This window comes from Pezoporus flaviventris, unplaced genomic scaffold (assembly GCF_033815535.1).
Source record: "Pezoporus flaviventris isolate CSIRO_AGI_PZ_B2104156 unplaced genomic scaffold, CSIRO_AGI_Pfla_v1 ptg000055l, whole genome shotgun sequence".
In the NCBI taxonomy this organism is placed as follows: Eukaryota; Metazoa; Chordata; class Aves; order Psittaciformes; family Psittacidae; genus Pezoporus; species Pezoporus flaviventris.
The window spans coordinates 4,798,984-4,822,158 of NW_026892603.1; the positions used below are offsets into that span (position 1 = coordinate 4,798,984).

The window sequence follows — 23,175 nt, forward strand, 5'->3', positions numbered from 1 at the left end:
AGTAGCTGAGGAACAGAAAGAGTCTGTGTTCCTTCAGCAGCAGCAGGACATCTTATCCACTCTCACAAACATAAAGTAAGACCTATCCTTTAAAAACAGACATACACCTATTTCCACCTGGTTTATCAAATATTCTCATAGACAATCATTTTTGCAAGCAGAAAGTTACAAAGCCAGAGTTTTATAGCAACTGGTAGTTTTTCTTAAAGGTGAAATCCCAAGGTAACAAGCACCCAGTCCTATGATTTTCACTCACATTTGTACATTTGTAGTTGTTGGGAAGAGTTAAGACTACATTGGGTAAAATAGCATCAAAGTGAAACCAAATAACTTCTCATTGCATGGTCCATCTAAAAAGGAAGGTACCTGCTGGGATTTTTAGGAAGTTTTGCTAGGTATCAATGGAAGCAACGAGATGTCAGAGAGAGGAAGATCAGCTTAGCAAACAGAATACTGCTTTTTGTAATTTTATTTTAAATGAAAATGTGCTCAGATACAGCCCAGTTATATAAGCAGAAATTTAGACAAATGTTTAAAGCTAACAAACGCCTGTAATTGATCTCTTAGCTTCACAATTCTTTTGTCATTGATTATAAGCTCAGACTAAATTCAGTCTTTTGCATTACCCAGATTCAAAATCAATGATGTTAAAAAACAAAAATGTCTTAAATTTCACTTTCCACCCTAGCTTACAAGAGTAATAAAACCACTGAAATGCCTTCATTAATAAGCCACACTGACATGATATAAAACTGTACAAACTGTTGTTTAAAACAAGCATTATAGGGTAAGTTATAGCAGTGCTAAAGATTTTAAGCAGAATTTTTTTCCCACTTGTCCTTATGTAGACTCTTTTGACTAAATTACAAATAAAAACCATTTTGAAAATGTACTCTTAAATTCACCAGAATAAAAAAAGCCAAAAAACTATCTGAGAGAAAAGTCTATATTCTACGGTGTGTACTCACACTCCAAATTCCCAGGATGTGGAACGCTATTGGAACAAGGGTTTTCCTCATGCTTGATGTACTTAGAAACACATCCTGCACCTGACAAGGTGAGCAGTCTGCATGCTGGAAAAGTACTGAGTACTGCTGAGTAAGGCAACTGAGACAAAGTATGGCTTAAGTTCAGTGTGGTTAAGGCAGAGTACGTATTTTGAAGCTCTCACTTCTTCTGCTTCCACATAAAAGCACTAGTGCTCTAGGAATGTGTTTAAGAGCTTTGGTTAAAAAGACCTGCTGGAGCTGGAGGTGGTTCCCAGAGATAATCTAAAGAAATTCACTATAATGAGCTAGACAGTCCCTAAAAATCCCCTTCGTTGACTTCATATTCTTACAGCCATTAGGTCCAAAGCTCCAAATATATATATGTACTAAAAAGACAAACATGTCAAGTACAGCTTTCTCAAAATACCCACCCCTTATTTGTCCCCTGTAAGACACATCTCCCCCTCTGGATCAGGCATCATCTGAACTTTTACCTGAGTGTGGCAATACTTTGGCCTAATAAGTAAACCAGGTCTAGTCCTAACCTTGCAAAAGATGTAGAATTAATGCTTTATCAGGCCAAATTCTGCACACTGTTATGCTGACCTCTATCTAAAGGAATTTCTGTGACATTAATTTAGATTAGTTTAGATTTTCAAGTGAAGGCAAATTGTAGCCCATTTTAGCCCATTAAAATAAACTAAACCACAGTTTCTGTTTGAAGAATCAATAGCTTAAACAAAGCATTGGCAGCACTTTCCACATTTACAAGAAAACCTCCACTCACCCCATTTGACGAGTTTTCAATTATTATTTATCCTTTCCAGTGCTAACAATTTCTACCTTATCCACAGAAAGACACCAAAGCTCAGGAAAGCATATCAACAGGGGTGTCGTATTGTTGCATAAGCTTACGCTTAAAGATGCCAGAAAGTAACTGGGTTCTGATTATTCTTTGGCTTGAAGCTGGAGCCTCCTTGGATAGATCAGTTCTTCCACTTGTTGGAGTCCCATGCCAGGAACCAGCCTGTGAATGTTGGGGGTTCATGCCCCTGCTTCACAATGACAATGGAGGTCCTCTTATCTCTGCCAGAAGGATCTGTTTCAATATAGCGTTTGGCTAAAACCAGAGAGGAAATATAACATATAATATATTAGTTCATTCCTTTGGTATAAGAAACACATTAAAAGCCCTAGTGAAAGAACCCAGGGCTACTATAACACAGTATTCAATTAAATTATTTCAAAGGCAATTAAATGTTCAGGTAATTGCTGATTTCTCCCAGCTGCCAGTGAAGGAATTTTCCACAAGGTTGAAACAGAGGGATTGTTGCTTTGATCAGTTCATTGCCATACACCTGGGTTTTGGCTCCTGAATAGGAGAAAAAAAAACCTGCTAGTGCTGTGTAGATGCACAAGCTTCATTCCTGCTTTGCTTATGTAAAAGCCACTATAGTTTCCCCTAACATCACAACATGACATCCACACAGATCAGAAACACAGTCAGGTAACCCCAGATGCTCCAGGGAAATACCTGTAAGTGTTTTTTAGCACAAACTTTGTCAGAAGAGCTCAGCTATGTGAAATCACACCAGAGAGAATATATGATTTTCCAAGGAGGTGCATTCCATATGACTTGTCATGCTTTGTTCTGTAGTTGGAATTTCCTCCTCCTAATTTAAATTCAGTGAACAGTGGCAGGGGAAGGACTTGAGGATTTATTGGCATGCCTTTGACTGTATAAATTAGTGTAGGGCACAGCTCAATAGGTATCTCCTTTTCAATTCTTTCTCTTCTCAGTGCAGTTTCTTTTCATGGAGCTCTCCTATATATTCTTTAAAAAGCTCTGCAGCCTAATAATACTATCTTGATTCATTTTATCCTTCATATGCTTACAGATAATAAAGATAAAATTAGTTTTAAAGCACATTTGAAGGAGAAAATATTTTTCTTCAGGATTAAATCCTAATAAGCTCAGTAACTCCTTTAAACACTGTAAACATAATTAGATTTCTTCTAAATCATCTTTTTCACTTCTTTAAGTAATATTGATGCTACTTCACTCAAAATTCTTCCAAATTGATTTGATTTACCAGATTTAACGGATTCCTGTCGCTCAGTTTCATTAGCATCCTTCCCAATCCAGACAAAAACCTGCAAGCAGAGGAAAGAGATAGCTCCCATGTTGTTACAAGGATGTTGTGTACAGCAGGTAAAGTACAAAACAATTGATTCCACCAGGAGAAAGAATATACACTATAAAAAGACTGCACAGAAATACAGCTGTCACAAACCACAACTGATACTATTTTTTCCCTTGTGCAAGAGATCGTAGTTCTATCCTCCAAAATCCACAGAAAATGTAATTAGAGTTCCTTTCACCACAGTGCATAAAGGTCCATATTTCCAGTGTCAAAAAAGTGGTGAGATTTCAGAGGGTAGAGTTAGTCTTGCAAGGAAATCAGAAGCCTCAGTCTGCAGTCCCCACGTAGTTGGTTGGTTGGTTGGGGTTTTTTCCTGCCAAGGATCCTTTTGGAGACCACCTATGTGTCTCAGACTTCCTTCCTTCTTACCTGAGTCACTATGTCCCAACTACTTTCCATCCAGCTCTTCCACCCACCTTGTCCCATCACTGTTTTATACATGAACCTTGGACATTCCTTCTCATTTCCAAAAACCTCAGCCTTTTCTTCCTTAAGGATTAGGCTGAAGAACACAAATAAAGTATGGGATCTGTGGCTTCCTCCCCACTTTCCTCCAAGGAAAGAGGAAGGGTAGAGAATATACTGTAAGAAACAGATGTGCTTTATTGCACCCCCAAGTAAGTTTACAAGTCATCCAAAAAGCTCTCAGCAGTCTCAGTTTTCAGTGAACCTGTGAAAATGACAGATTGTTTTTGCCAACCTCCATGCAGTTTGTCTGAAGAAAACTGTGTAAGGGTTTAGACTTTGTCCCCTTCTCTAATAATACCTTTTGTAGGTGCTGCTGCTAAATGGATTTTGTGGCTTCCGAATACCTTTTATGCAATAACTTTCTGTTTTAAAAATCAATAAACTTTATTGATAAAATCAAGAACATTATTGAGAGCCTTTCAGGGGCTCATACTCTTTCAGTGTCCATTGGTTTTAATGGGGAGTGCCTGCCATGATCCTACATGATGCTTGGAAAATCACTCGTGTGCTCACCCTAGCACATCATGTAGCTCAAAAAATATAGCTCCCTTTGGTATAATTTAAAGGAAACATACCCTCTTCCATTCTCAAAAGATTATTTTTCTTCCCATCTTATGATCTAAGTGGTAAGGAATAAATTATCCTCGTTACCATGAAAAGGAGTGGTCAAGGACACAGCTTACCTGCTCCCAAGCATCCAGCAACATAACATCATCTTCAGCCAAATCATCCTGAGTGAATTCTCCTGGGACCTCCTCAATCTGAAAAGGACATTATGCTTTGGTTTGGGTTTTTGGTTTGGTTTTTGGTTTTTTTTTTCATAATTTATCAAGATCTTCTGATTTTGCACAGACCAAAGATACTTTTAAGAGGGTAAGGCTAGAAGCTGTTGCACAGTTCTTTTTGCTCCTAAAGGATCAAGCCCTAAACTGATTTGATGAATGTGTCAAGGGTGTTTTTCTGAAAGGAAACAGATCACATAATTGCATATCCTATAAAATCAGCTCAAAGTTTGTCAGGATTGATAGGATATCCTCAAGAGGGGAAGAGGTTTACATTGTAATTCTGACTGTTGTTAAGTTGGGACTGAGGTCTGACAGAAGGCAGCGACAGGGAAATTCCCATAGAGCACCTTGTACCAAGCAAATCAATCAGCTGATCCCAGCTGAGGTATTCCTGCAGCTTACATTCATTAATAAGGTAAAGAAACTGCACTGGTCTGCAAAGGGTGAGCTCAGTGATGAAATACACACCCAAGCAAATTTTCCAGTCACTTGACAGTGGGATATTACAGTTGACTAAGGCATCTCAAGGCTTAGTCCCCAGAGGAAAGGCAGACTGTTTGCTTCTTCCAAGGATGTGCAGGCAGATAGGAAAGCAGTTTAGTACTATTCTGTGTGAGAAGGAAAGATAGCAATGTAGCTAGTGGTCAGCCCTCTACTTTTAAAGGACTGTCAAGGGTGTGGCTATGCTTGGTCATGTAGGAGTGCTGAAGAGACGGTGAGCAGATGGTGCAAAAGACACTCCTTTTCTCCACCCTGTGTTACAGTGCCAGGTCAGAGTGATCTGACCTACCTCTTCTGGTGAGCTCTAACAGTGATGATTCTGTTAACTAAAGAAATGCTTCAGGAAAGAGGGGATTTCACAGAATTTGGAGGGAATTTAAAACAAAAACCAAACAAGTGCATAGCTGCCAGAGCACTATTTACAGAGAGCTTTGTTCCTGTATTTCAGAGGAGTGTTTTAGAAGCTTGTTAGAAGAATACACTTCACTACTTTTATTAAAAAGTAATCCTTATTAAAAGTTCCTATTTGTTTTATCCCTCTTCAAATGGATGGGCTGTGTTTTAAGGAGACTGTAGAGATGGTGGCAAACTATGTCCCCTCCCTAAAAATTAGTAGAACTGTGCCAGAGAGTGACACAGTGTTGCCCTCCCAGAATATAGTAATAAAGCCTGAATCACAGGCTTAATACACAGTGCCCACTTTGGGGTATTTCTGCTAAGGAACTAGGTCTTCCTACCTCTTAAGCATAGGTTTATACCTCAGACGCATAATTTCATGTCTTAAATCTCTATGGAAAAATTCAGACTGCTAGAGATTTTTGGCAAGGAACATTTCCTCACCACCACTATCAAACACATTAAGGGGCAAGGCACTGACCTTTCTCAGTGAAAGCAGTCTGGCAATGGTCTGCCAGAACACTATTGCTTTCAACTGGGCAAATACCTCATCATTTTTCATCTGCAGGACTCTAAGTCCCTGGCTGGAGCAGGCTCTGTGTGCAGACTTCTTCATTATTCATCATTCTGTCCATCCATTGCATTTGGATTGATTTAAAGCATGAAATATCAATTCTCCAGCTCTTGTTAAGCACAGCTAACTAAGCCAGATCCCCAGATTCATTTAATGTCTGATGATTCCCAAAGCAAAATATACCAGAAACTATACAATTAAACAGAGAAGAAAGTATCCCTCATATACTCACAATAAATCTACCAGTCTTGTTAGAACAACCATACAGGCGAGGGGGGTGATCTTCAGCCTTTGTCAAGAGTTGTGATGACGTCTGGTACTTTTTTTTACCTCCCAGTGCTTTCCAGAATTCCTCTGAAATACACAGTATATAATTTATTCAGCAGTGGATTTAATATTTGATGGTTTAGCTTGTTAGATACATTTCAAGAATCCCCAAACAATATCTGTGCTGTCTCAAAGATGAGTACATTTTCCTATAGTTCTTCCCACAGTTTGTCAAAATAGTAATGAAAATATCACTTGCAGACCTAGAAAGAACGATGCACTACGTCCTTCTCCCCTCCTAGGCACTTGCAGTAAAGAAAGGACCACATTCCCCTGCAGCTCCTACTACTGTCCTGCAGACTTCCAGGGCATCACACTGCTCATGCATTGGCCAGTTCTGGATGGATCTCCATAGTAAATGTCAGGTTGGATTTTAAAATGGAAAAAGTGAGCATATAGTTCTGGCTACAAAATATATATGATCACAAAACCCTATTTAGGCTGTATTTCCATGCAGTGCTCTGTATTCTTAGCTACCTATTAGCAACCCTGTGGCCTCATACTAACCAGGTTCCTGGCCTTCATTAATCTTAGCAGTCTGGCAATTAAGAATGCTGGCAATGTATTGAGCTCCATGTTCCTCTTCTTTGCTTGAGCCTTTTCCTACCCAGGTGTAGCCAGAGTTGTTTGGCAGTTTCAGAACAAAGACATCATTAGAGTTTAGAGACATTGCATCAACATCAACCTAGATCAAAAAAAAAACAAACCTGTTTAATTCTCCATATTTTCAAATAAGGTAATCACTATTTTGCATGCTTATATAAACTGTGTAGATAGATCTTAATCAGCTATGCTTTTTTCCTTCAAATTTTCCCTAGGTTTATACTGATATAAGTTACAGAACCTAACCTGAGAGAGGGAGCCTGCTTGAAGGGCAAAACTTAGGACTGTTTGGCAGTGAGAAAAACTGTCTCATAAGGGTTGCTGATTCTTATCTATTCTTTATCAGCTGACTCTTCACTACACGTTTTCTTACAGTTTCCTCTGAAAGCTGTAGATTGGTTGCACCAAGTTACAGCATATTCTCTTTGATTTATTACATGGATTGGTCACTTAGGGCAGCGGATTTGATTTGGAATTCTGCATTCCTACTAGATGTGACTACCCAACAAGATTAGTCAGAGAGGCTATGGCAGCTATACCATTTCCCATGGAGAACAGTTGATTTATCTAGCAGGTGACCTTACCTCTGCAATCCTAGTAATAGCTGCAAGGTTCCTGCGGATTTGGAAGAGTCGTGTCAGTGGAGCAGGTTTCTGACCTTCGTTCCTGGATGTCCCATCCTTGTAGACAATAAGTGGTTTGTTTTTGAACAAGCTCAGTAAATGTGCAGGCTCTTTGCCTTGGCTGACTCGGATCTGTACATACATAAAGAAATGCAATAAAAGAAACAAAAGGACACAGGTAGTTATTTTTGGTCTTTGTTGAATAGCGCGGGGGATGTTAGCCAATAACGTGAAGTTTGTTAGCATGAGGGAGAAGTGGCAAGCAGAGAAAACCTAAAGATATAGTTCCAGACACATTAAAGTTAGAGCATTTGTGAGACTTTTTTGTCAATCATGCTGACACAAAGACAAGATTCAACCTTCTAACATAACGTTTAGCTGATTAAAATGGCTGCTATCTACTGTAATGAGAAAATTACTCTTTTTCAAAAGAATTGTCATTTCATAGCATTTTATAGAGTGACTGAAGAACTATCGTGGAAGTTTAGGTGCCTTGTATTTAAGCAGAACAGAAAGAGTATTCATCCTGTTCATTATTTCTATGTGTATTTTATCTGCAAGAGGGTGAAAAAGATGAGCATAAATCTATCTTGCAGATAACGTAGACGACAAAAATGAACTTATATTAGAGATGCAAAAGATGTTATTTCAATCTCAAAAAAAAACATTGAGCTATGAAGAATAGATATTTTTAGGTTAACGTATGATAAAAGTAATTTGTAGACAACTATTTATTCTTCCTTTGTATCAGTGCCACCTGTCAAGGTGGAGGGCTACGACTACCTGCCTTTCACTCCTGGAAAGAAAGAGGAAAAAGGGAACGAGGCATGCTGCATACCCAACAGAGGAGAATTGGACAGCTCCAGCCCCTTAGCCCTGCCTGGTGAGGCTTGAGGCAGCTGGACAGCAGTGGTCATGCTGGGCAGCAGGAGCAAGTGTTTCTACTGCAGAGACCACAACAGCTGCCTGTTGAGGATACCCTGGAACACATACACTTGTGTGTATGCCAAACTGCAGCAGGATTTTACAGATGGGGGAAAAAACTAATCACCAAACAAAACAAAACAAGCCAACAAAAAAAAAAGCTGAAGGAAACACTCTTGCAAAACAAATAGGGAAAAATGACTTTTTTTAGTCATTTGTACTGTAATGCCATCTAGTGACCACAAAGTAGTACATTTAAACTCTTCAAATAATGCTAATACAGACGTTAAGCACAGGCAATATAATCTAGGTAGCCATGTACATGCATACAAATGCACACATATTTGAATGTATATATACACACATATATACATTCCTAAATTTATTTCAGGCTAAAAGTGCTTTTAAGTATCGTGTCCATTGCGCTGAGATGGATCTCCTTCAGTTTTAATAAAGAGTTTTTAAGCACATTACTATTGCAGTTGAGAGTAGTAATATTATTGGTACTGTAGTATTAGTACTGGCCTTAGGTATGAGGCTGGCCCACACTGTGCTGGACTCTGTCCAAATATAGAACATGTGTTAGGAATATTTCAAGCAGTAATTGCTTAGAAGTGTTCTAATCCTTCCTTAATATAATTTCAATCATAAATCATTACTGATTAATGGTTAAAAGCATAGTCTGCCATCTAGATTAACTGTACCTTAGTGGGTGGGGGAGCCTTTTACTTTGGTAATTAAAAAATGGCAATCACAGAACTCTCTGACTGCCCAGAAAATCTCTGTCCCTTGTTCTCTTACAGCTCTGGCTTTCCTGTGAAAAGCGGAGACCTCTCACCTCTCCACCTACTCACCACTCCTCAGTAGTGATGAAAGAACATCACACACCCTAGTCATGTTAGGACTAGCTTATCTCCTCACACCTGTTAGCTGTCAGTGTCCTGCACCTTGCCTTGCACACCCCACTTCTGCAAGTGAGGGTGTGTATCCTGCTTTCATGGAGCTGCAAGCACTACAGGATGGGAAAACCCAAGTTATGTTCCTCAGTAAGGCAGGCACAAGCCAGATGCTGACACACAGTTCATCATATCATAGAACCATAGAATGCTGAGGTTTGGAAGGGACCTTAAAGATCATCTAGTTCCAAACCCCCTGCCATGGGCTGGGACACCTTCCACTAGACCAGGCTGCTCAGCATCATGTGGCTTTCATATCTCCCAGTTTTGGCCCACTAAAAGTCAGGTGTCCTGTCTGGGCTAACCATGACTGCTTCCTCCATAATCAAAAGGAGACAGGGGAGCTCCCACAGGGGTATCACCCTGTTAAGACACCTGCTTCACGGGAGATGCTCTGCTCTGGGAGGATCTTATCTGGTCTCTGTTGACCATGTACAGCATCTGTAAGTCTAGGCAGGACTAAAACCTAATTTTTAGACAGTGAAAGTCAAAGGAAAGAAAAGGCAGTTTTAGGCTGTGTTCTTCTGAATATCTACATTCAGAAAGAATGATTCAAATGGGGAACCTCCAGTGACTTTAAAAGGAGCCCATGGTGTTTGGCTTATACAGATCACGAGCAGCTAACTTTCCCAGTCTTCAAACACTACCTCCTCCTTTCAGTTCTTATAGAAATTGTTATATTTTGCATGCTGTATTGAATTTTATCCAAAAGACACTAACCTGCACAGCTTGACCATTCAATAACTGATCCAGCTGAACAGTCAGAAATGCAGACGCAGTCAGTTCATCTTTTGTAGCATGGGCTCCTTGCCTAAGAGAGAAAGACAAAGACAGTGGTTAAGTCCAGTTTCAAAATGATCCAGAGCTTATAGTGCATAACAAATGCACAGTAAACAACCTTGCATTTACATGTGGTTCTACTGAAAAGGACATAAAGTTAGCATAAAATAATATCCACATTCTGGAGGTTTGTGCAAAGCCAGCCAAACACACCATGTGTAGATGATCTGTCCTTTAGGGTAAGTGTAGAGGATAATGTAGCAGTCGCCACCATAGAACTGTCCGTAAGTCTCAGGTCCCACAGGAACCCTGCCACTGCTTTCCACACGCCAGATCTGGGGAAACAGAGATATCACTGGAGTATGCTGCACTTCATCCTGAGACTCTGCAAGAAGCAATTCACTGTGTCATCCCTTTGAGTGATCTTTGTTTCTGTTCCCAAGTGTTATGGAATAAAACCAGGAAGGATTCTTCATGAAGTAGATCTATACACCCTGCACCCACTGAATGAATGAATAAAGACCATCAACAAGCCAATGCAGTACACTTTTCTTTGTCTGATGCTTTAATGCCACATGATCATCTCATAATGCTATGTTGAACTTACTTTAAGATCTTAAGATGACAATATGACATGAATGGCACAACACTGTGATTCATCACAGTACTACCATATCATTTGGGAGAGACACACTGCAGTCAGAGAGCACACTGTTATGCAGATTTCTTCCTATTTGATTCATTACAGCCCAGTTCAGTTAACAACTGTTCTCCAAAAACATACTACTAAAATTAAAAATCAAAAAATGCTGCAGATCAAAGCTGCTTTGGCTTAAGCCTACAGACCATCTGAAGTATGATGTTAGAAACCTAGAAAACATAGCAATGAGACAGTAGGTATTTATCTCTTCTTTTTCTTCTGTAATCCTAAGATGCAGGCCTGTATTCAAGAGGCTGTGTTGCTAAAATGGCAAACCAGCCCTGTGTAATCCAAAGATATTCCTGCAGTGGGATATGGATAGATTTAGAAAGACTGTACAGTCATTTTTTCTCTCCAAATCCAGGCTACCTGAGAAACACAATAGGGACAAAGAAGGTTCTTCTAGAAAGCAGACTGGATACATACATAAAGACACAGAATTGAATTTTTTGACTCCAAGGGCAAGTCTTCCCATTCCAGATTTCAAGCTGATATAAGCCAGAAGTCTTTCCTTAGGCTAAGGATCATACTCAAAGTACATCTTTAACAGGTATTGTGTAGAGATTCAATTTCTACTTCCAAGTATCTTTTCTGATGATAGAAGTAACACTGCCACTAATGTAGCATTACTCTATACAACAGTGTAAATGGGAAAACATAGTGTAGCAGCCTATCCCATTACACTTAACAAACTACACTGGGTAGGTGGGATACAGTTTAACACAACACAAAAATTACCTCTACTTTCCCTGAACCATCATCTACCATGTTGTGCTGGGCAGCCATTTGAGGAGACTCATGTAACTTGGTAGCATCAAATTCAACCTGCTCAATTTTAGCCACTCTCTCTGTGACATACACTTTGCCAAAGCCATCACTTTGATCTTTATCCTTCCAGTCTTTAAAAAATTGTTTGAAAATTGGCGTTTCACCTCCTTCTGGAAAGACTTGAATCTGAAATGAAGCAAGACACATGAAATGGAAGGAAAACAAAACTGACACAGTTACTCAAACAGAAACTTTTCTGAGTTACTTGTTAGTGAAATATTGCCCTTATGTCTTACCAGCCCTTAAAATATTTTTTGCTGATTTAAAACCAAACTTTTGAACAGAGCTCATGTTTTCCTGGTATCATCTTATAACTAGATCGCACCTGTGTGTTGGCAGGATAATTCATCTGCTGTATGAATTGTTCAGCATTCTTCATGGCAGCTTTCCTCTCTTGTGGGTTAGCATCTTTGCCTGGTTAAAACAGAAGGATAACAATACATGGGAAAGCGTAATGAGCTCACAGATCCTGCAAAAACAAGATGCCCTTGAGCCAGGTTCTATCTGACATTGCTCTTGCCTCAGCCTTGAACAAACACAAATGCTGGACATAGCATGAGCAAGAAGACTCACATGTAAGCTGAATGGCCAAAACAGCGGCTTTGGAAACAGCTAAAATAAAAATAAAAATGGGGACATTATAATTATTTTTTTCTTCTAGTGTGGGCCTCTACCAAAATAATGCTGTTCATAATATCTGCTTGGTTTCAAGGTACAAGAACACCCCGGTGCTTTTCTCTGAATATGCTCCTTACTGGGCTGCAATGTGGTAAATAAAGCTGCTGTCCAGAACTGCCTTTACCTCTTTAGGCACTGCCACAGTCTGAGTAGAGGCAACTCCCACTTTGTCTGGCTGGGTTGTGCAATTTCCACTGCCCTTCCCAACCCATTGCTCCTTTTTCAGCCTTGCTCAGTGTCAGACATCTGGGGAAACCTCTGTGGGATGATATTGTCTATCAGGTCTGTGTCCCAGCTGGCTGTCAATTACTATACTGCAAAGACCTCTTAGTCTAATAAGATGCTCTTATGAGCTATTCATTGTATTCCATTCTGAATGAGATTATTAGAAAAGCAATTCACACTCCTCAGCTTAGTGGTCTGAAGATTTCCAGCAGAGATGATAACTGCAGCCTCCCAGTGAAAGGGTGAGACTCATAGACTAATGTGAGTCATTATTGTTACACATTATTTTTACCAACAGTAGCACAGTGAGGATGCACGGAGGAGCAAATAGGTTCACATTCAAAGGGCCTAAATAGTATTTTATTTATTTTATGCCTGATCCTATTGGCTTGGTTCTTCTTGAAGCTGTCAGGTAGAGAGTAAAAACCAGGGATCAAGTAGACGTTAGGCCATCTGAGCATAATGCTCCCAAAATATTCTCACTTAAAGGATGCTTCCTTAACTGCAAATGAAGTTTCAACAAAAATAAAAAAACCTGCAAATGCCACAGAATAATTAATACAGTGCCTCAGATGAAAAAGGGGAGATACTCAGCACTGGAGGCAATGGCAGCACCACAACAATCCAGCTACAAGGTGTACAGACCTAATTCCTCATTAGTAGTATTCTCCTGGGAAATGTTCAGTCAAAGTAACTTCAGACACTCCTACAAGCATTCATGATACTGCAGAGAAATATTCACAAGACAAAAAGAAGCATCAAAGTATATGCAAGCTTATGCTTTTAGTTGATGCCTGAGACACTCATCTTGCAATTTCACACTTCTGTGGAGCAATGTATGGAATCCATTCATTATCAAAATTTATGTGTCCAGATTTTGTTCCAGAAGATAGGGATTTGATAACAGTATATAGAATTTGTAGAATTCTTTACGTTTGCTTTGTAACTGCCACTTAGATAAGCACTTAGGCACCCAGGCTTACAAGTACCTCCTTAGACAAGGATCCTTAGACAAGACTTAATCTGGAGGCTGTTACCCAAATGAGCAATCTGTGTCCACCAAGGAACTGCACCTACACCAAGGAAGACTGTGTGCAGGGTGCTGTGTCCAGCCAATATTAAATTATTGCTAGTGTCCCCAGGGTGTTGTGTCGACTCCTTAGATATATCTGTGTAGCTTCTGCATTTGCAAGAGAAGTGATCTCTTACCTTTCCACACAAAGATCTTCCTTGCAGCACCATTGTCCAAAATGAAACACTCCTCAGACAAAAGCATAGCCATGGAGAAGGGGTTTTCCTCTGCTACCAGGGACACTTTCATGGATCCACTTGCATCTGACACCTAAGAAGCAAACATTTCAAATTTAGAGCAACTCTGACTTTTATTTCCAAGTTAATTTTGGCTCCCAAAATTACTATAATGATCAGCTGCCATTCCTATATAAATGGCTAGATGAAATTTGTGTGCTGCTGGAAAGTAAGGCAGGCTGATGATACTTCTGTTTCATTTCATCTTACATCCAATAGAGGGAGATGTAGTATTAATTTTAGTGAGTTGGTTGGATTCCTGTCTAACAACTTCTTAAAAGAAATCTGTTTATTTCCCCTTGCAATTCAACTGCTCCTTCAGTGAACACCTGACAGTTAAAAATCTGTATTTTCTCCAGCCTCTCCTATATGCTCAGCTGAACTAGTGGAGTCCCTAAGTGTCATCTTCTGCTACCAAGCAACCTGCATGAAGCCAAAAGTACACATACATGCTGAACATTTGAAATTGTAACAAAATACTCCTACACTGTTAATAACAATAAATACCTATATTTACAATATATAATTTGCTAACTGGAAATTGTAATATAAGACTTGTTACAGAATCTGTTTCGTAATCTCTACAACTACTGTACGTTCATGTAGATTTTTAAAACCTTCTAAAATTCTGTCCTGTATGGTGAAAAGACCAATTATTACTACTTAAAAGAAGTTATTACGACTCTTGTAATAACTTTTCTAGAAGTCTTTATTTCCTTTTAATTAGTAAGTATAAATTATAAATATACCACTATATCTTACCTTATGTGTTATGGAAGCACAAGATGGCAACTGCAACTGCATACAACAAATAAAAATCAACTATTATACCTATCGTGAGGCTTACTGTAGGCCTGCCTCCTGACTTTGACACTTGCTGTTTTATTGCAGCACATTTAAATTTAGCTAACAGAGCTCCATTAGCAGGACAGGTATGGTTAGAGGAATTTATTAAATATTCACAGAATTTTCTGAGAGCTCCTAGGATTCCAAAATTTACTGCAAGCATTTTTCTTTAGTCTTGTCTTACTACAGTGGTCCTGATCATACCTGCAGGCTTTTCTCTTCCTCCAGCCCCAAACCTTCCTACAAATTTAAATATGTGCCAGATTTTTTGGCAAGAATGGAATGATTAATGGGAACTAAACACAGCACATAGACCACAAGGACTTAAAAATGGCTTGTAACGATCACCTCATACAGGCTTCTTGTAAACCTCTGCACCACATGTGGGTAGGGGAAGAACCATGCTATAGGCAGGGAGAGAGGTGGCTTTATCCTACTGAAGCCTGTGGGATGCAGTAGCTGCAGAGGAAGGGACTCACCATCTCTCATACTTCACAGCAGCCTCAAAGCTACTGTATATGGCACCTAAAAGGTCATACACATGGGGATACAGCAGCACTTAGTTCTGTCAGTGTTGCCACTTGTTGATCAAATCCTTGCTCTTAGGTGACTGTGGTGAAGACAAAAAAGTACATTGTATGCCAGTGAAAGACTTTTCCGCCACAAAAGGCAACCTCACTGCTTGAGCCAGAACACAAAATACTGAAGAGAAAGGTCCAGACCTCCATGCTAATGAGGGCTTGTAAAATAAATACTCTTTGTGCAGTCTTCAGGATAAAATAATCTTTTCTTATTGGGAGGAGGGAGGATAATGTGTTTTATAGCTATTGTTATAGATATGTGTTTATAGCTATTGTATAGCTATCCCCTTTTCCAAGTACTTTCTTACTTCTTTTCTCAAGTGGGAGAATATGAAAGAAAGAGAAGCTATAGGAAAAAATAAAATAAAATAAAATATAATAAAATAAAAATACAGGCCTGGAAACAGTTTGGATAGTTTGGTTTGGGTTTTTTTTTTTTGTTGTTGTTTTGTTTAATAGTAGTGTAGCTTTGTATACAGGTAAGATATTGTACTGCTAGCTCGAAGAACAAATTCCATGCCTCTTCTAGGGAAGAGCAGTACACCTAGCATGATGTGAGGGAAATAATTAGCTTTACAGACTACAATCATGAAATTCCTACTGATTTAAATGGACTCAATTTTTTTCTGGCAGCGACGCAGTCCTAGTCAGTGTTAAGCTGTTGCAGGTGAGGAAGGAAGTAAAGGGCATTGGAAAAGAAAGAAGGTTTACGTTCAAATTCCTTTGGATTTATCAATAAAATATAACACAACTGTTCAGCTTTCAAACTTCGTTAAGAATAACTTAATCACGTATGCTTACCAAAACTCTCACTGTTAAAATCGAGAAGACACAAAATATAGTTTAAGACCAGCTAATTCTTCTTTGACCTGAACTGAGCGCCTCATAGGCGATGCTTAGCTTGTTTCCTGAATAAACAGGATATAATCCTTTTTTTTTTTTTCTCCTGAAATTATCTGGGCTGTCTTGATTGACATCCCTTGAGAAACTTGTCCATTGGCTGCAAATCAACTGACCTGAAGGCAGTTCTGTAACTGAAGCCACAACTCCATGCATGAGGAACAAATGAATGCATGAATACTGTAGAGTGTACCTAACTTAAATAAGCAAATAAATTACGTACCATATATAGTTTAGCACTTCTCCTGTTTGTAATATCGGCTAGCTCATCTTCATTATCATCACACTCGGGAAGCTCTGGCTTGCTCCCTAAAACCTGTTCAACAAAAGAAGAACAAATTCAGTGAAGAGAGAGTAGGTGCTATAGTATAAATACCCAAACACTGTAATGGTTGTTCCAGTAACTAATTAAACTGCATTATGTTTACATGTAATCCAGTCTAAATCCAAACTCATGGATGATTTGTTCATCAATGCTTTTGCATTGCTAGGAAAAACTTACATCATTCCCAACATGTATTTATTTCAGGCAGTTTGTCTTAGAGACTGGAGGAGGACACAGAGCACAGAAGGGAAAAATCTGTACTTAAAAAAGCAATTTATGCTGAAAAAAGAAGTTAATTCTGCCCCAAAGAGATGCCTTCCAGAGAAGGTGTCCTTCCTCCTTCTAAGACAAACTTCTGTGCTGCAGCTGAGTCCACACACAGTCACACATATGTGTGGGGGGTACGACAGTTGATAATTTTACATGAAGATTACCAAGTGTGTATTGAACAACAGCTAACTGCTGTGCTGGAATTGGATTGTATTATTACCTAAGCATATGGCTGGCTGAGCTGCAGCTTTCCAGGGCACCTCACCATTGTACAGATAATCCTCATGTGATGCATAAAAAGAAAACAAATCCTGCCAGCTGAGACTATAATCAAACACTCCCAAAGCTTTTCAGCAAGATGACTTAAACCAAGAAACAGTTTAAAAGACATTGAGTCTTCTGACTCTTATCTACATATACTCTTCATTTCACACAAATCCCATGGTAGGTGTATACACAGGACCTTGCTCATATAATTCTCCCTATACAGACATTCAGGCTGCTCCACTGGGTCTTTACACCTTACAATCCAGAACACTGAGAGCTCTGGGGTGGTTCCTCTGGGCTGCTCTGACATTAGAAACCTAGACTCGCAAACTTACCAAGAACTCAGACCCACAAATCCATCCTACACACCTGAAAATAGCAGCGCTCTTTTGGGGATACAAAACAGCCTAGCTACACAGTCCAACCGTCTTGGCAACTTCAAACCACACCTCTCATAAATACACAAGTGCACACACAGGTTTGAAACCACTTTAAAAATCATCAATTATTATCCTTTACTGCTGGAGTGCTGAAGATTATTTAGAGTAGAAATAATCTAAAGAATAATTAGGGGCCCTGAAAGGATACCCATGCCTCATCTTCATTCTTTGGCTTTAGCATCTTTGTTCACAGCTGCTGATTTCCAAACCACAGACACTTCATATCACTTCACCTTACCTGTCATTGACAGATTAAGGTGTCAATCTTAGAATCATAGAATAGTTAGGGTTGGAAAGGACCTTAAGATCATCTAGTTCCAACCCCCCTGACATGGGCAGGGACACCTCACACTAAACCATATCACCCAAAGCCTCATCCAGCCTGGTCTTGAACACTGCCAGGGATGGAGCAGTCACAGCTTCCCTGGGCAACCCATTCCAGTGCCTCACCACCCTAACAGGAAAGAATTTCTTCCTTATATCCAATCTAAACTTCCCCTGTTTAAGTTTTAACCCATTACCCCTTGTCCTATCACTACAGTCCCTAATGAAGAATCCATCCCCAGCATCCCTATAGGCCCCCTTCAGATACTGGAAGGCTGCTATGAGGTCTCCACGCAGCCTTCTCTTCTCCAGGCTGAACAGCCCCAACTTTCTCAGCCTATCTTCATATGGGAGGTGCTCCAGTCCCCTGATCATCATCGTGGCCCTCCTCTGGACTTGTTCCAACAGTTCCATGTCCTTTTTATGTTGAGGACACCAGAACTGCACACAATACTCCAAGTGGGATCTCACAAGAGCAAAGTAAAGGGGCAGGATCACCTCCTTCGACCTGCTGGTCACGCTCCTTTTGATGCAGCCCAGGATACGGTTGGCTTTCTGGGCTGCGAGCACACACTGAAGCCGGCTCATATTCATTTTCTCAACACCCCCAAGTCCTTCTCCGCAGGGCTGCTCTGAATCTCTTCTCTGCCCAACCTGTAGCTGTGCCTGGGATTGCTCCGACCCAGGTGTAGGACCTTGCCCTTGGCATGGTTAAACTTCGTGAGGTTGGCATCAGCCCACCTCACAAGCATGTCAAGGTCCCTCTGGATGGCATTCCTTCCCTCCAGCGTATCAACCGAACCACACAGCTTGGTGTCATCTGAGGGCGCACTCAATCCCACTGTCTATGTCACCAACAAAGATGTTGAATTCAACCCTCACTCTCTGTTGCTCCACCACAGAATGATGCTTATACTCTCCCCACCATTCCTTCTTGCATGCAGGTTTGTCCTGGAGAAAAGCATGAGCAACTCTGGCCTCAGCAAGGCACACAACTGCTGCTATTCTGCAGTGGCCACCAGTGTGCACATTCTAACCTCATGGTGTATGCGATGTTGTTTAACCACTTAAGGCTTAATCAGCTCCACAGCTGCTTCAGACTAAGACATGCCCACAGCTGGCTACGGCAGAGCCCACCTTGCCTTACATGGCTATCGTCTAACACCAGCTTACCTCTCAATGAGAGCTTTGGAATGCCAAAGATCTTGTCTGAAGGCGGAGGGATAAAAGAAAGTCAATCTGCATTAACTGTCAAAGCTTTGGTTCTTTAAGTTTTGTTAAACTTTACATTTACACTCCTTGGCTGGTGCAAAAATATCAAGGTGAAAACCAAAAGAACATCAGATTCTCTACAAGTGCCCAAATTCACTCCTATCTTGTGGTAAGTGCCATATACCTTATCCTGCCTGCATAACCATAATCCCCTTTCTTATTCTCATGTGCACAATCTCTTCTCTATAAGTATTTGCACCCCCCAGAGAAGTAGTGCAAAATATGGAGGCAAACCTTTTACTGACACATGAAATTCTGCTTAGTTGACCTTAAAAAGAACAAAAAAAAAAAAATCACAGACAAAAGGTTTCTAATCTGTAGGAATGTGACAAGGTAAATAATTTAAAATAAACCCATCAAAAGAAGAAATTTAGTAAACATTGTCTTCGTAACTGGAGAAGCCAGCTCTGCATCTAAACCAGTTGATATTGACTTAATGGGAGGAACAAGTTTAAAGACTTCAGTGAGGCTGAAAATCCAACTTGGAAAACAATACTCAAAGACCGTGTCAGGTGAAGGTTAATTAAGAGAGAAATCCAGTTTGGTAGAGTTTAAGTTGTGTACACTAGCCCTGTGTTTGTGTTTCTTCTTACTATACACAGTTTGAGTTAGGTTTCTCAGTCTGAAACTAAACTGTTTGTTGTGGCTGTGATCCCAAATGCCAGATCTCAAAAACCTTGAATTCCCCTCTTTATACGCTAAGAGCAATAGAAAGAAAAGCAAGACATCTACATAGCTTAAAGCTGTCTTGTGGTCCTGATATTTTATTACTTAATACTTTCGGGAAACAATCAAGATTAGTAGGTTATCATTTACTCTCTAGCAGCCTCTGACATAAGCAAGTATATTCTTCTCCCACAAACTCAAGGTACACATGTAGGCTGTGATGGAATATAAACCCTCAGTGCAGGTTAATAGGCCTGAACCACAGGCACAGCATGGACTCAATGGCAGACAAACGCTTAGATTTTTATTAACCTTCAAAGCAGAGCAGAATATTACAAGGAATGTCTCTCTGAAATAAATACTGCCTCCAGTATCTGCTGCAGTGGTCTGTAAAAGATTAATCCAGTAGAGAGAGGAAAGGATGAACATGATGCAAGCTAGTAACCACCTGGCTGACCCTGGCTACCAGAGCAGACATTGGTGGTGCTCATTGGGCAAAGGTGTCTTTAGGACTTTGCTGCTGAAGTAACTGGGCAGTTTCATTTCTAATCATTTTGGCTTTGTGGCTCTCCTGCCAGAGCACAACCACTGCAGAGGATATTCTGGTCCACTCACAAACAACTTTTGACATTGGTCAGATTATGAATAGCTGAATATGCTTATTTCACTGGTTACTGTAACCTGGAACTCTTTCCACTCATTCATAGACTGAAAAAATTACACTCCCAACAGGAAAAAAAATACCCTTTCACTAAACTGCTCCCAGGTAGCTAGCAGGATTTCTGCCTGAAATTGCCTCTCACTAGTGATTCCAGCCACAACAGATGTCATTACATGCTCACCTTGAGCAGAAGACCTCCCACCTGCCTGAATAGAGATTGAAAATAAGATGGAAACAGCCATTAGGTACTGAGCAGTGGACAAAAATTATGGTTTATACTAACAAATAGTTCCAGCATGCTGTTAATTTTGAGGGGGTTACCATGTAATTCATCAAAAAGACTTCCTAGTATTAAGGTCTAAACCTGATTTGTATGCATCCAGATTGCTATGAAATAGCAAAACACATCAGTTGCTCATGGCACTTTTGACACTTAAATTATGGCCTACATTTTTAGCCAGCTTCTGTTTTCTCGGGAATTTCAAATGCAAATCACAATTTTATTCATATCTCTATGCTTAACTTCCTAAAAATAGGGCATTAGTCCTTGGCAGCTTTTCATGCAATATTTGCAACTTTGCATATCTGTCTGGGGTAATTTGAATATAAATCCTTTACTGGTATGACGGCGATATTTTAACATTCATTTTCTGCTCTGTGAAACAGGCCATGGATAACATTTTCATTTAAAAAGTATCTAGATCAGTCTTGAGAGTACAAAATCGATGTTTTTCACAGTTTGCCTCCAAGGTAAAACAAGCTACCTGCTGTCCTGCTGGGACTGCACAGCTGGCAGTACCTAAGTTAGATATTTACACTGCAACCCGGTGTGTGTGAAACGAGCTGAGGAAACCCCCAGCCGACATTATCTTCAAATGTCTGGCTTTTAGGATCCCTTCAGGATGAACAGTGATTCCACACTAAAGAAACCGTGAGGGTGAATGGCAGTAAATATGCACACACAGAAGCCTTTCTGTGACCATTACTGCTGCTGAACATTGAGAACTGAGCTGTTCATTGACCTGCCTACCTGCAGCATAATTAAAAATGCAGTAAGTAATCACACTACATCTTTTTCACATTTATACTCATTTTTTAATCATATTCCTTTGCTACATGCTCCTCTGATACCACCAGAAATATGAGAATTGAGGCCCAAATCCTGCAGAGGCTTGCACATGTGCTTGAGATGCCTGTTTTTTCTGCTTACTGGGACATAAAGTCAGGCACACACTGAAGCCTTTCTAGCTTTGCAGATCCCAGTTTGAAAGCCTTGCAGATAAAAAAAATCTTATGTGCTTCATGACAGTGCATGTTTATGTGCTGGAAAATAATAGAAATAAATCAGTAACTAATGCCAACATGAAGCCTCAGACAAAGAATACTCATCTGCTAAAATCCATGAAACTCACATCTTTTCATACCTTAAGTGCCTCCACTTTTGCAGCAGGGTATTTGCAGTGCCACCACATGGGCAGGTCCTGAGGCTGTAGCATGCTGGATCATATCAATATTGGGGTAAAAAGAGGAGTATGGCAAATACCCTGTGAAGCTCGAGCTGCATGCAGCAGCAGGGGTTGGCAGCCACTGACCCTGCTAGAAAAGCAGTTCCCACGGGAAACACAGCCACTGGAAGGATCAGCAGGCAGCCATGGTGAATAACAGCATCAGGGAGAGCAGACGGAGCTGCAGAAAGGTGTTTCAGCACTTAATCTGTAATACGGGAAGGTGAAAAAAGCTACTTGGGGCACTGAAATATTTTCCCAGCACACCACTGGCCCTATGCACAAGCTCAGCATTCCTAATCCCATAGAGCCCAATAAATCAGCCTGGGGATCCTCTCTGGTATGACACTCAAACCGTTGCATCCAAGACAAAGCATACATTTGGACCCTGATGTTTAAGAAAGCAAACCAGAGAGCATTCTGATAGTTTTTCTCTAATGAATCCTGCTGAAGCTTGAACTAAATTAAATATTTATTAGGACAGAAAAAGAGAGAGAGCAATAATGTTTCCTTCACCTGGTTGTCTAGGAGATGCATCCTGCTTAGCTCTTTGAAAATAATTTCCTCCTGCTAGTTGAGGTGCCCTCCATTAACTGATTTGTTTTTAAGTTCCTACACCTCCTCAAATTTTGTGTAAATCAGCCAAAATGTTCAACAAAGGGGCTATGATTTATAGCTCTTAAAAATTAGTTGCCACACTGATTACTGCAGCATTTAAATTCATCTTAATTACCTACCTCTTATTTTTACAGGTAAAGCCAAGTAGTATCAAAGTCATAGGCTGGTATGTAAGCAAAATAACCTGCTTTGCAGTAAATACAATTATTATATTTACACATTTCTTCAATGTTACACACTCAGTGGTGGTGAAAATACTGAACTGATCCCATAACACATGGAACAGTTTCTTCTATACAGCTGTTCTTCATCCTTGCTTAGATGTGAGAGAGCTTTTACTTTTACCTTTCAAGGTGTATCTGTCTTGGGGAGATGCAGGATTCCAGAAACAGCACAGCCCTGAGCTTTTTATACAGCAAAGATTCTGTGTCCTTTCAGTTCTTCTCCATGAAATCCCCCCCGTTGCTACAAAGTACATGGAAATAACAGCTCCACGTGGAGATAACTGCTAACAACTCTTTTCTTTGGCCTTGCCTTCTTAATTATGCTCATTTAATAACTGAAAATTAGAGTGGGTTTTCATCAATAGATTTCTTGATAGCCTAGCACAGAAAGGAAAAAAGCCATTACA

At 40.0% G+C, this 23,175-nt stretch overlaps 1 protein-coding gene across 2 annotated transcripts in view; it reads right to left on the minus strand.

Annotated features, from left to right (window-relative positions):
• Positions 1-451: 451 nt before the first annotated feature.
• Positions 452-23,175, minus strand: part of SCIN (scinderin) — a 47,663-nt gene continuing 24,939 nt past the window's right edge. For both annotated transcript variants that reach the window (XM_061469252.1, XM_061469253.1), the window contains exons 5-16: positions 16,420-16,512; positions 13,771-13,903; positions 11,984-12,072; positions 11,569-11,784; positions 10,344-10,465; positions 10,071-10,161; positions 7,432-7,602; positions 6,752-6,929; positions 6,150-6,271; positions 4,345-4,422; positions 3,083-3,143; positions 452-2,109 (exon numbers count right to left, since the gene is read on the minus strand). In XM_061469252.1, coding sequence (XP_061325236.1) covers positions 1,976-2,109; positions 3,083-3,143; positions 4,345-4,422; positions 6,150-6,271; positions 6,752-6,929; positions 7,432-7,602; positions 10,071-10,161; positions 10,344-10,465; positions 11,569-11,784; positions 11,984-12,072; positions 13,771-13,903; positions 16,420-16,512 — 1,488 coding nt within the window. In that variant the 3' untranslated portion in view covers positions 452-1,975. The remainder of the gene's footprint in view (positions 2,110-3,082; positions 3,144-4,344; positions 4,423-6,149; positions 6,272-6,751; positions 6,930-7,431; positions 7,603-10,070; positions 10,162-10,343; positions 10,466-11,568; positions 11,785-11,983; positions 12,073-13,770; positions 13,904-16,419; positions 16,513-23,175) is intronic.